The sequence below is a fragment of the Ictidomys tridecemlineatus genome, chromosome 5 (assembly GCF_052094955.1).
Source record: "Ictidomys tridecemlineatus isolate mIctTri1 chromosome 5, mIctTri1.hap1, whole genome shotgun sequence".
In the NCBI taxonomy this organism is placed as follows: domain Eukaryota; kingdom Metazoa; phylum Chordata; class Mammalia; order Rodentia; family Sciuridae; genus Ictidomys; species Ictidomys tridecemlineatus.
The window spans coordinates 172,731,574-172,744,701 of record NC_135481.1 but is presented as its reverse complement, the minus strand read 5'-3'; the positions used below and the strand labels follow the sequence as shown (position 1 = coordinate 172,744,701).

Here is a 13,128-nt window from a genome sequence, read left to right as displayed (position 1 = left end):
AGAACTCCTTCAAACTGTGAAGAAAATAATCCAGTAGAATGTTGGGGAAAACTCTAGACTAGGTACTTCATGGAAGGAGAATCAAAAAAACTGAGGAAAGATGATGACCCTCAATAATCAGAGAAACATAGTAAAACTGTGTTTAATAAATTTCTGACCATAGCAAATATTGACGAAGATACTATATCAACAAGACCACTTTATATTGTTGGTGGGAGTATAAATACAGTAAGAAATAGTCTGGTCTTATCTGTTAAGGTTAAAGATACTCATGCCCAAAAATTCTTGATTGCTTGTTGAAGAAACATAGAAATTCATGCTTAGAGCAGGACTGTTTGTTAACTGTTAACAACCCAAATATTCATCAGTAGTAGGACAGAATAATAAATTTTGGTATAGTTACAAAATGGAGCACTACAAAGAAAAGGGAATGAACTTCAGCTACATATGACCACCTGGAAAAATCTTAACATGATGTTGAGCCAAGAGGGGAAAAAAGCAAGTCACTTACTTGATTATCGTTTTATTTTTATAAAAAATAGACTGAACAGTAGTAATATATTATTTAAGGAGGCAAAGTATATGGGGTTCACATATATTAAAGCAGTGTAATGATAAACATATAATTCCAAGTTTACCTATGCAAGGGGAAGGAAGAGGAGATAGGAATCCAAAGAGAACTTCTAATTGAATGTTAGGCACATGTTTGAAAAATAATTAAATTAGAAAAACAATTTTTTAAAAAAAACTGGCATTTTTTTTTAAAAATGAAGATTTAGCCTTGGATATAGTTAAGGCTTGAGCAAGAGATGAAATGGTGCTTGATGCCACCTACTGTTCAGAGAATATAACATCCTGCAGTCTTGTGATTCAGCTGCTCCTTCCCTACCTATGTGGGCTATGTTTTTAAAAGTAGACACTAAAAGCAGTAGGATTCCCCTTATTTTCATCCCCAGCTTAGGCTCTTCAGCCTGAATCTTGCAGCTAACACTGTGTTCTCCGAGGCAAGCCCTGTCTTTTCTCTTGCTAAACAGTGGTTCCTGTTTCTTCCTAACTTTCCTCTTAGGAGCTTTAGCCCCGTGGAGACCTAGTTTTTCTTCATCATGACTAGGGGAGTAAGGAATTCCAATAGGACTGTGAGGTGATGATTATGGTTATTCTGACCCTTCAGTACTGAAGACTATTTTCAAGAGTCTTGCTCTTACTATTTCTGAATTACATCACTTAGAGAAGGGGTATACAGGAATTTTAGAGAAAGAGTATGCTCCATATTGGTATTGAGGGCTTAAAAAACTGGTGTTTCATCCTGATTTAAACCAGGATGGAAACCTATGGAAATCTAGGAGAAGGAAGAGAAGGCAAACTGTGGGTGATTTAGGAAATTCCAATCTTTAGTATGGTCTCTGTTCCATGTACAAGAGTCCAGCCCAGGAAACTTTCTCTCTTTCATATATTGACAGAATTGGGGCAAAGGGAATTGCCCCCTTAGTATAATGACATGCATAATAACTTCTAGAATTTTAACTCTGAAAAGAAAATCCCTTGAGTAATTGAAGGCAGATGGATTATGAGACTCTGATTCCCCTTATTTTAGAGTCTTTCAATTTAATTTTTTCTACTACTATCATGGTGGTTATATTTGTTCCTTCTTAAAGCACTTGTTTCCATCTGGCAAAATTGGTTCTCATTGGGCTGGTATTTCCTTCATTTTTTATTTTATCTTTTTTTTTTTTTAAATAAAGCCAGAAATCTAAAAGTCATTTTTCATTCCTTGCTTTCTCTACTTGGGCAACTTTTCTTCTGTCAACAAATCTAGTAATTCTAACTCTAGAGTATACCTTAAATTATTCCATCTCCCTGTTCTATCTTTCCCTGCCTCCACTTCATGCTTCAATTCTTATCCCTACACCATTATTTTCCACATAGCAATTGGAGGGAGTAAATTGAGTCACATTTTTAAAACCTTCAGTAGTTTCCTCACACATTTGAAATCCAAACTTTATTCATAGACCTACATGTAAATGAATAATCTGACCTTAAGTTCATCTCCTCCCATTCCTACTGTTATCACCACCAACCTCACCAAGTGTGTGACACCTTCACTGACCTTTAGTTCCTAACACAGGCAAGCCTTCTCCTGCCTTTGGGTCATCACAAGTGCTGCTCGCTGTGCCTGGAATACTATCTTCCACACTCATCCTTCTTTATGAACACCTACCCTTAATCTAAATATGGCCCTTTCTGATACTTTATCTCTAATAGTATACTGTTCTTTCATAGCATTTATCATGATATGTAATTATATATTTGTTTTATCTGTTTAATGTCTGTCTTTCACCCACAAGTTTATATTGTGTATATGCTTGATCCATCACGGTTTGCTCTGTACCTAGCCTAACAGGTACACAATATGTACTTGTTGAAAAAAATGAAAGAAAAATAATACATGAACCATAATTTACTAAACTGTTCTCCTACTGCTGAATACTAAGGTTGTTCTCAGTTTTGGGTTATTCTGAGTAATGATTAAGTAAATGATTTGAACATAGAGATTTTTATTTCCTTAGATTAAATTCTGAGAAGTTAAATTACTAGGTCAAAAGATTATGACTCTTTTCAAGGCTAATAAAATATACTTTCAAATCACTTCTCAGAAAGATTGTTTAGGTTGGAATTTTAAACTATTTTCCCTTTTTGTTTTTCTTAGTTTTAAATAAATAGAACATAAGAAGCGAACTGTTTGAATAAAATTTAGCTTCCCACTCTTGTAAAACTCATTTATTGAATGCTTATTTTGTGCCACATGTAAGATTATCTCATTTATTCTTGTGGCAGGTGTAATTGTCGTAGGGTCACATATGAAGAAACTTGGGCCTAGAAAGGTTAACAGGCTTACTCAAGCTGATACAACCTAAGCTGTCTCATGTCAAAACATTTTATGCTTGCCCACATACCTCCCTGTGCTATCTAATTTACATTTGCTCTAAAACTGCTGCAACAGTGTCACTTTACCCAACTCTATTTCCCAGCTGCTACATCCATGTGAATGCCCTCCCTCCCACCGATTATTCCTTGCTTTCTTGCTTCATGATGCTACAGGGTGGGGTGCCATGCCCCTATATGAGAGCCCTAAAGAGAGCCTAAATCAGCCCTCCTATTGGGTTCACTGAGATGCATGAGGATGAATGGCCCATTTTTTTCTGTTATGTACTCCATTACTATTACAAGGTGGTTTATTTCGACCCAGCATTGTAACAGGCCCTAATCAAATAGTATCATAAAAAAAGTATGCTATGCTTATAGTAACAGGAATGGCACTTCACCTCCTGGGGATTCTTGGTATTAATTCTGAGGGGCTTGCAGTTGTTTAGAGGAGAGGTGCATTCTCTCTGTTAGACTGTAAGTATTCACCTGAGTCTAGGCCTCATCCCCAGAGTAAAGGTAGAACTTGCTGCCAGGTCAGGTTTGGTGAGAGTCTGTACATTTGCTGTTTATCCCTTTTAAAAGTCCTCTAATTTCTCTTACCTTTTCAGGCTCTTCCTGCTTGTCCTATCCAGGCCACCTGTGAGGCTGCCTCCAAAGAGGAAAACAAGGAAAAAAATCGTTATGTAAACATCTTGCCTTGTGAGTGTTTGTAGGGTTTGGTGGTGGTGGTGGTGGTGGGGGGGATTATAACCTGAAATTAATCTCTGATCAGATTTTCTGAGGATGGAAAGAATCACGGGAGGGTGATAGTAGACTAGGGTCAAGACTTCGGGCTGAAAAATCCATTACATGGTTTCTCTTGCCACCCCACAGGGTCACTTGGGCTGGTTCGTCAAGATTTTTGTTGCAGACTTAAAGTTTTAGGAGGTCAGAGAGAAGAGTTTAATAGAACCAGACAGGAAGTGGGTTATTGGGGTGTTGTTTTATTGTAATGCTCATTGAAAGAAATTCCAATACAGAGTTTTCTTTATACCCCTTCCCAGAGTTAGTCTTTGCTCATCAGTTGATCTACAATCTAAAAATATTTTTGTAGCCCAGTAGTCTCCAGAATGGAACATGCATAATCCAGGCAGGTATAAGAGGAAAATATTTGAACTTCATTTTATATTGCTTTTTTAAAAATTTATCCTTCTAAAATTTTTATATTTTAGGGTCATAGTTATGTTAGCTTTTATGCATAATTTATCAGTAAATGAACATATGTTAGAGATGCATGCTCAAATTTTTATTGGTTACATATGGGACCCAAAAAATTAAGACCACTCTACTAGACATTTACTGCCACTTATTTGTATACTTATATATGTATATACATAAATGTATTTGCTATATATTTAAAAAATATAATTGGTATATTGTACACATTGAACTTTTTGGTGGGGGAGGGGTAGGGTGGAAGGAGGATGGTGCTGGGGATTGAACCCAGGGCTTCCTGTACATGAGGCAAATGTTATACCACTGAGCTAGATCCCCAAACCCCTTTCTTTTTTCTTTTCACCTTATATATTATCAGTTTATCTGTCAGACAATTTCCTTTTTATCAATTGGTTAGTATTTCATACAGTGGGTATATGTGTGTATGTATTCCCTGATGATAGTTGTGTTTCTGAATTTGGGATCTTAAAAATATGTTGGAATGACATCTTTATACATCAGTATTTCAGTACACATAAGACTGCAGATGTCTCAGCTGACTTAAACAGTTGCATCAGAGAGAAATAAAATTGGATTTACTGGAATAGTAATTGTTGGATTTTTCCTAGATGACCACTCTAGAGTCCACCTGACACCTGTTGAAGGGGTTCCGGATTCTGATTACATCAATGCTTCATTCATCAATGTAAGGAACTCATGCTTTTCTCATTTATCTCCCTGAAAGACCATTGTCTACAGTCTGTTGGGTTTTTTCCCAACTATATGTTAGGAGGAATATTTGCCATTTCAAGTTTTCAAGTCTGATTTTTTTTTAAAAGATCAAATATTTTAAAAATATATCTCAGTTTTTATCTTCCAGTGATAGAAACATTTGCCCAAACTTAAATTCTTCTCAGTACAAATTTTATTGCTGACTCTGCACATGCCCATCTCTGAGTTATAATGCTTTCTCCTTCTGTGTTCAGAAGCACATCTATGCTGCCCTTGTTTAAACTGGAATAGAAAATGGCTTCTCAGATTTAGGCCCCTTCTTCTATTTGGCCTCTGACTTGTAGACTTGTGTTTCATATCATTACCTTGGTATGACCTGGCATCCCATCGAAACTTCCTCCTTCACTGCCCATTGTATTGCTGCCTGAAAGGGGAAGAGGGTGATTCACAGTCCTTAAAATGATTTTTCACTTTCCTATGACCTCTCAAGTGAGTACCATATGTAAGTTATTAGGTTGAAAGTTGTAACTGGAACAGTAAGGACTAAAAAAAGAAAGTTAATGCAGTTTTAGTTTTTCAGAGGTTCCTTATCTGTTGAGTGGCCTCTCCAGGTTCCTTTGCTTCTTGTCTCCCACTGCCTTTCTTGGGAAACCTATTCTCAAAACACTTGGAGCTGATTCATCATACCCATAGGCTATTCCCAGAATGTTTTGCATTGGGTAAAACATCCAAAAAAAAGTAATAATAAGCTAGGGCATGGTGATATGAGTCTATTCCCAGCTACTTGGGAGGCTGAGGTGAGAGTTTCTACTTGAGCCCAGGAGTTTCAGACCTGAGCAATATAGTGAGACCCCCCCATATCTACGAAAAGAAATAAAACAACCCTTTGTTCTTCTCAGAGTAGGCCCAGCATCATCCCTGCAATTACCTCTTATACTTCTGTCTTGGAAGGTTCTTACCCAGAAACACTAAAACATACATTACGGGCTGCTGATAAAACATCAGAAACATAGTCTAGCCTAGGAGTTGTTATTTTAATATCCTTATACCAGTATTCCCTAATAATTTTTTGAGAAGACTACTTACACTGTTTGCAGTTTGTAATCTTTGTTTTTATCCCCAAAGCTAATCTCTTGGGAATTTCTGTAATGGAAATTCTTATTAATTGCCTGGACCTTTTCACAAGGAAGGCCTTGTTAACTGGTTCAGAGTTAGACTAGAGAATTTCATTCCTATTAACTTTTTGTTCTCACTTTATTCTCCTCCCGCCTCCCCAGGGCTACCAAGAAAAAAACAAATTCATTGCTGCACAAGGTAAAGTAATGACAACATTTTATTCTTGGTCTTAACCGTCATCTCCTAGTGGATTTGGGGTTTCCCCTATTCCAAAGACTGAATGGATTAGCGAGAATGTAGTAGCTTTTCTGTAGTTTTATTACTACTTAAAAGAAATGAAACCCACCTCACAAGTTACAACTAAGGGCTTTCATTCATCTTGGGAGGCTGAGGCAAGAAGATCACAAGTTCAGCATGGGCAACTTAGTGATCCTTAGCAATGTAGACCCTATTTCAAAATTTTAAAATATAACAATAATAAAACAACTGGGAGTATAGCTCAATGGTAAAGTGCCCCTAAGTTCAATCCACAGACCCAAGGGTTAAAAAAAAAAAAAAGGGAAAGTGAGTAATTGATGTTAATGTGGTCCACTGACTTATTCAGTTATTTATTGACCATATCTTATATAATAGACACTGGCCTAAATGATGGGGCTATGGAGAGAATGAAACAATATAAAGTCTCTGCCTTTTTGGAGCGTTTGCAGCAAGTAAACATATTAACAGAAATGTGAATAAGTGACTATGCTGTTCATTATGATGGCCACTTAGCCACATGTGGCCATTTAAGATTAAATTTTAAGTTTGATATAGCTTGCCTATTGTGTGAGGTTCTAAGTTCCATTTCCAGCACCTCAAAAAAAAAAACCCCACATTATATTAAATTTTAATTAATAAAATTTAAAGTTTGTTTCTTGATTGTGTACTAAGACTTATTGATTGTTCTTTTGTTTTAAGGCTCAATAGCTACATGTTGCTAGAGGCTACTGTGTTAGTGCAGATATAAAACATTTCCATAATTGCAGAAAGTTCTATCAGATGATAAAAAAGATATAAACTAAAACAGATGTAGCAATGAAATAAGGTAGTCAGGGAAAGCCTCAGAAACTCCTTGTTACAGCAAGGGGCCTACCTATTGCCTGAAGGCTCTGCTTTCCCTCCCTCTGTATACAGCCACCTCTTAGTTCAGACTGTTTCATTTTGGGTGGGGATGTTGCTCAGTGGTAGAGCACACCCAAGGCCCTGGGTTCAATCCCTAGCACACACAAAAAAAAAATAAAAAATAAATCTTGTTTTTATTTTTACTAAAGGGAATACTTAGAGTAATAAAAGGCAGAGAAGAAAAAATTAAAAAATGAAAAGAATCAAGAAAACTGGATATATATAAATATATCCAAATGGCTGTTGTACCATGGATTATTCAGGAAATAATGAAAAAGAATTTAAGAAAGTCAAAGGGAATGTAAAACTTGTAAACAAACAAATTTATGCTCACACTTGCAATCTCAGAACTGGGGAGACTGAGGTGGTAGAATCACTTCACTAGTTTCAGACTAGCCTGGACAACATAGCAGGGCCCTTTCTCATAAACAAATATAAATCAACAACAATTTTCTCCCCTTTCTTCTTTAGTTTTGTGGTCTAATGCTCCTGAGGCAATGTTTTTAATCTGTTGGCTCCTTGTAGGTGCTCTAATCCCTTATAAAGCTCCTCTCCCTCAGTCAGGCAGCCATGCACAATGTGCCCTTCTCCCCATCTTCCCAGTAAAATTGGATCCTAGTTTTGAGTTAACTGAAACGTGGAATACTGTGTTGTTTTGTACATTTTGCCCCTTCTTTTCTGGGAATTAATGATTGCACTTTTTCATAGTCATTTTCCCTCCCTCCCTCTTCCTTCCTTCCTTCCTTCCTTCCTTCCTTCCTTCCTTCCTTCCTTCCTTCCTTCCTCCCTCCCTCCCTCCCTCCCTCCCTCCCTCCCTCCCTCCCTCCCTCCCTCCCTCCCTCCCTCCCTCCCTCCCCCCCCCTCCCCTCCCTCCCTCCCTCCCTCCCTCTTCCTTCCTTCCTTCCTTCCTTCCTTCCTTCCTTCCTTCCTTCCTCCCTCCCTTCCTCCCTCCCTCCCTCCCTCCCTCCCTCCCTCCCTCCCTCCCTCCTTCCTCCCTTCCTCCCTTCCTCCCTTCCTCCCTTCCTCCCTTCCTCCCTTCCTCCCTTCCTCCCTTCCTTCCGGGTGGTGCTGGGGATTGAACCCAGGGCCTTGTGCGTGTGAGGCAGGCACTCTACCAACTGAGCTATAACCCCAGCCCCCATTCTTTCTTTCTTTATTTTTATTTATACATGACAGCGGAATGCATTACAATTTTTACTACATAAATAGAGCACAACTTTTCATATCTCTGGTTGTATACAAATTATATTCACACCAATTTGTGTCTTCATACATATACTTTGGATAATAATGATCATCACATTCCACCATCATTTCTAACCCCATGCGCCGTCCCTTCACCGCCAACCCCTCTGCCTTTTCTAGAGTTTGTCTATTCCTCCCATGCTCTCTCTCCCTATCCCACTATGAATAAGCCTCCTTATATCAAAAAAGGTATACTCATAAACTGCTGGTAGGACTGCAAATTGGTGGAACCAATATGGAAAGCAGTATGGAGATTTCTTGGAAAATTGGGAATGGAACCACTGTTTGACCCAGCTCTCTCTCTCCTTGATCTGTACCCAAAGGACTTAAAAACAGCATGCTACAGGGACACAGCCACATCAATGTTTATAGCAGCACAATTCACAACAGCTAAACTATAGAACTAACCTAGTTGCCCTTCAATAGATGAGTAGATTAAAAAAAAAAATTGGCATATACACACAATGGAATATTACTCAGCAGTAAAAGAGAATAAAATCATGACATTTGCCGGTGAATGGATGGAGTTAGAGAAGATAATGCTAAGTGAAATTAGCCAATCCCAAAAAACCAAATGCCGAATGTTTTCTTTGATATAAGGAGGCTTAGTCATTTACCTTTTTAATATGCCTACCTCTTAATTTTTCCCCTGAACTTTTTTGCAGTGCTGGTGATCAGTCCCAGGGCCTTGCACACACTAGGCATCCCCTAAAATCATTATTAGAAGTATATATATTTCCTCTCAGTACTTTCAGATACACAAGGTTTAATTTAAAAAAAAAAATAATTTAAAATCCTTCTGGGGCCTTCCTTGGCTCCATGTTGGATTGGTTGTCAGAGGCTCTCTAGCCTCCTAAGTCTAACACTCTGGGAATTTCATTAGTCTCTGTTAGGTCTCATTTCTTTCTTTCTTTGTTACCTGATAATTGTTTAGAATCTTCTTGTAAATTTTTTTTTATTTTTTTATTTTATTTTATTTTTTTTTAGAGAGAGAGAGAGAATTCCTTAATATTTATTCTTTAGTTTTTTGTGGACACAACATCTTTGTTTGTATGTGGTGCTGAAAATTGAACCCGGGCCGCACGCATGCCAGGCGAGCGTGCTACCGCTTGAGCCACATCCCCAGCCCCCTTCTTGTAAATTTTGAATTCCAGCCTAGACAAGTCACTCATCTTTGGGGCTGAAAACGTTCACCTCAGCATGATAGGAAGGAGTAAATGTCACATCCAGCATCTAGCCTATTATCTGGACCATAATGTAGGTATTCAATAAGCAGTCATAATTTCTAATCCATAACTGTAATATCCTTGAGAGACACTGTGTTCTGTTATATTTTGACAGCTTCTTGCCTCCAATCATGGTCAAGTGCCTGGCACATACATGGTGGTTACAAGGGAAACATTCAAATTTTTAGGTAGCTGGGTTGGATATTTAGCTGAAAACATGGACATAGGATTTCAAAAGACCCAGAAATGGGTCTTCCTAATTTCTTAGCACCTTTCTTCCCTTTCATGTGTGTGTGTGTGTGTGTGTGTGTGTGTGTGTGTGTGTGTGTGTGTGTGTGTTTTAATCTTTGCTGTTGGCTACTTTAGGACCAAAAGAAGAAACAGTAAATGATTTCTGGAGGATGATCTGGGAACAAAACACAGCCACCATCGTCATGGTGACCAACCTAAAAGAGCGAAAAGAGGTGAGTGGAGAAATTAGATAAGGGGGGTCTTGATATGGTGTGGCCAGCAGAAAGGCTACTCTCTGGAGCTCTGAGTTGGAGCCTGGCTATCTATACTTTGAGGTTGTTGTGCCATGGATCATTCATGCAAACACAAGCTGATGTATGTACTAGACTCTTCTATGGCCTGGAATCCTCAGATGAACCTTAGGGGGGCTAGGGCACATTCCCACATCTGGTAGTCAAACAGCTTGCTCTGGTTCTAAAATAACTTGGAAGGAAGACATAGGCCTTTAGTTAAAACTACAGAGGCTATTCTCCCCTAGTTTCTCAAGTCCCTTATTCCTTTGGTTTCCTATCCCATCTCCTGATGAGGCCTTTGGTATATCCTAAAGTTGACAGAGGGACCTGTGCGAATTGACACCCTGAAGGAATGCAGAACAACCTGAGGCTTGGGGCCTGGTCCTGTAGTCAGATTTCTGATTGCTCCTTTTCCTTGTGTGGCTGCCACGTCTACTTCTGGCCTTATCCAGCATCATCAGTGGGTCACATTCTGGGTTCTATATCAAGCCTCAGAGAAGAATCCCCATTTGTGGCAATCTTTCTCAAGGATGGCCTTTGAATCATCTTGCTCACCGTCCTGGGGTGTTTAAGGGTTGATCAGCAGCTCCCCAGTGCCTAAGAGGGATAGTGCTAGGACTGGGCTTTAGGTTAGATTCCTTCAAATAGACCTCTGATTCTTTAAAGCTTCCAAACAGAGAAGGCCTTAGACCTCTCATGGAAGGTTTATAGTCTGCCATAGTCCATCTTGGTGGCCCTCTCATATCAGACTGCTGGCTCCAGGATTTCAGACAGGCTTGCCCCTAAATCCTGACTGGGATATTGTGGAAGGACAGATTTTATAAATAAAATTACTTCAGATTTGCCCTGAATTGAAGGGGTGAGAGTGGGAAAGATAAGTATGGGACTGATGCTCTGTGAAGAGATATGGAAGCTGAGGAATTTGATAAAAGGAAGTTAGAATGAATAAGCCCACAGCTGTCCAAGGTGAAAATAGAGGTGCTAGGGCTTTCTGAGGACTTCATTATGGCCCTTTGCATCAGCCAGGGGCAATCTGAGATGAGGGGGGTGTGTCTATTTCTTTCCAGTGTAAATGTGCCCAGTACTGGCCAGACCAAGGCTGCTGGACCTATGGGAATATCCGTGTGTCTGTAGAGGATGTGACTGTCCTGGTGGACTACACAGTACGAAAGTTCTGCATTCAGCAGGTACTGTCTCCCGCCTCCTTTCCCAGTCTTGTTTAGGATCAGCTAACCACTGAGAGGATGGGAACAGGCTATTGTCCCCCCTCCTATCCAATATGGTCAAGAATCACTAAGTGTGCAATATGTTTAAGTCTGGAACCAGAGATCTGACCTTCAGAGAGCTTCTCAGACCTTAAAAGGACAATGTTTTCATGACTTGGTGGTAAAGTACCAACTGATGTGGAGTTTGATCCAAGATATGACCAAGCACTATGGAGTGGGGGATTGGGAGGTAGCACAATCTGCCAGATACTAGAGTCACCTTTCCTACTTCAAAGGCTTCTGATGGCAAGGACCAGGTGGACATATTCTTGGCACTCCAGAGCAACTGTGGAGGCCTGAGCCAAAGTTGCCTTTAGCTGAAGAGCCTGTGGTGCTTTAGAAAGGGCCTTACCAAGAGTCAGGAGTCCTGAACTTTGGTTTTGACCTTGCAATTTAATCATTCTGAAGCCTTGATAGGTCATTGAAGTTCTCTTGAGTTTTACCTTCCACACCTATAGGTTGAGAATAACAGCCTTGCCTAACTCATAGAGTTACTAGGAAGATTCTCTGGCCATGGTCAGAACTTTCTTGGATACACTCTCTTTCTCATTGTAACTGACAATCGTTGTTGTACCTTCCATCCCCTGAGATGCCCAGTCCTGGTTATCAAGGCCAACATAAAGGATTTCCTCATTTCACAGGTGGGTGACGTGACCAACAGAAAACCACAGCGCCTCATCACTCAGTTCCACTTTACCAGCTGGCCAGACTTTGGGGTGCCTTTCACCCCAATCGGCATGCTCAAGTTCCTCAAGAAAGTAAAGGCCTGTAACCCTCAGTATGCAGGGGCTATTGTGGTCCACTGCAGGTCAGTATGTCCTGACTCTTTGCTCCCCACATTCTGCCCACTTGGCCAGAGCAGGAAACAGCATAGGGTCCCTGGCTGAGGAAGGTGGCATAGAGAACATGAGCACTAGGGCCCCAGGGGAGCAACAAGAGAGAGTCCTCAAGTTCTACTGCTGGTAGAGAATATGACTTGAGAAAAGAGGGAAGGAAGAGTAGTCCTCCAAGGTTGGTAGTGGGGAGACCCTGCTGTGGAGCTGGATTATGTGATGACCATGTATCCTTGCAGCCTTCAGATTCAGAGTTCCTAATGCTGATAGCTAGAGATCAGAAGGTCAGGGAAGAATGGAATTTCTGGTTCCAAGAGAGTCCTAACTCCCTCCCCTTCAGAATTAGAATTTAGAGGCCTAGAAAAAGAGCCCCAGCCTTTGTTGTCCTCCCTGCTTCCTCCAGTAAGGCATGCTGTTCATCCCAGTAACCATCCTCTGCCCTCTGGCTACAGTGCAGGTGTAGGGCGCACTGGTACCTTTGTCGTCATTGATGCCATGCTGGACATGATGCATACAGAGCGGAAGGTGGATGTATATGGCTTTGTGAGCCGAATCCGGGCCCAGCGCTGCCAGATGGTGCAAACAGATGTGAGTAATCTGTGGGTGAAGGTGGCAGTAGGTTTTTTCCTGGGGCTAAAATATCTGCCTGCCTCAAGGGCTCACTCAGTCTCCCAGGTTATTGTAAATGATTATCATCATACAGTGTGATGAAGAGCCCTTATAAATTATCTACTCAGCCATGCTCAGTGGCACACACTCGTAATCGTAGCAGCCTGGGAGGCTGAGGCAAGGAGGATCACAAGTTCAAGTACTGCCTCAGCAATTTAGTGAGGCCCTGTCTCAAAAAAAATAAGAGAACTGGGAATGTGGCTTAAGCACCCCTGGGTTCAATTCCTGATACCAAAAC

At 40.3% G+C, this 13,128-nt stretch overlaps 1 protein-coding gene across 8 annotated transcripts in view; it reads left to right on the top strand.

Moving 5' to 3' along the window:
- Positions 1-13,128, top strand: part of Ptpra (protein tyrosine phosphatase receptor type A) — a 127,406-nt gene that overhangs the window by 97,482 nt on the left and 16,796 nt on the right. For all 8 annotated transcript variants that reach the window (XM_040275396.2, XM_005320535.5, XM_078051519.1 and 5 more), the window contains 7 exons: positions 3,534-3,624; positions 4,749-4,825; positions 6,129-6,165; positions 9,966-10,063; positions 11,191-11,310; positions 12,030-12,196; positions 12,674-12,809. In XM_040275396.2, the coding sequence (XP_040131330.1) occupies positions 3,534-3,624; positions 4,749-4,825; positions 6,129-6,165; positions 9,966-10,063; positions 11,191-11,310; positions 12,030-12,196; positions 12,674-12,809 (726 nt within the window). The remainder of the gene's footprint in view (positions 1-3,533; positions 3,625-4,748; positions 4,826-6,128; positions 6,166-9,965; positions 10,064-11,190; positions 11,311-12,029; positions 12,197-12,673; positions 12,810-13,128) is intronic.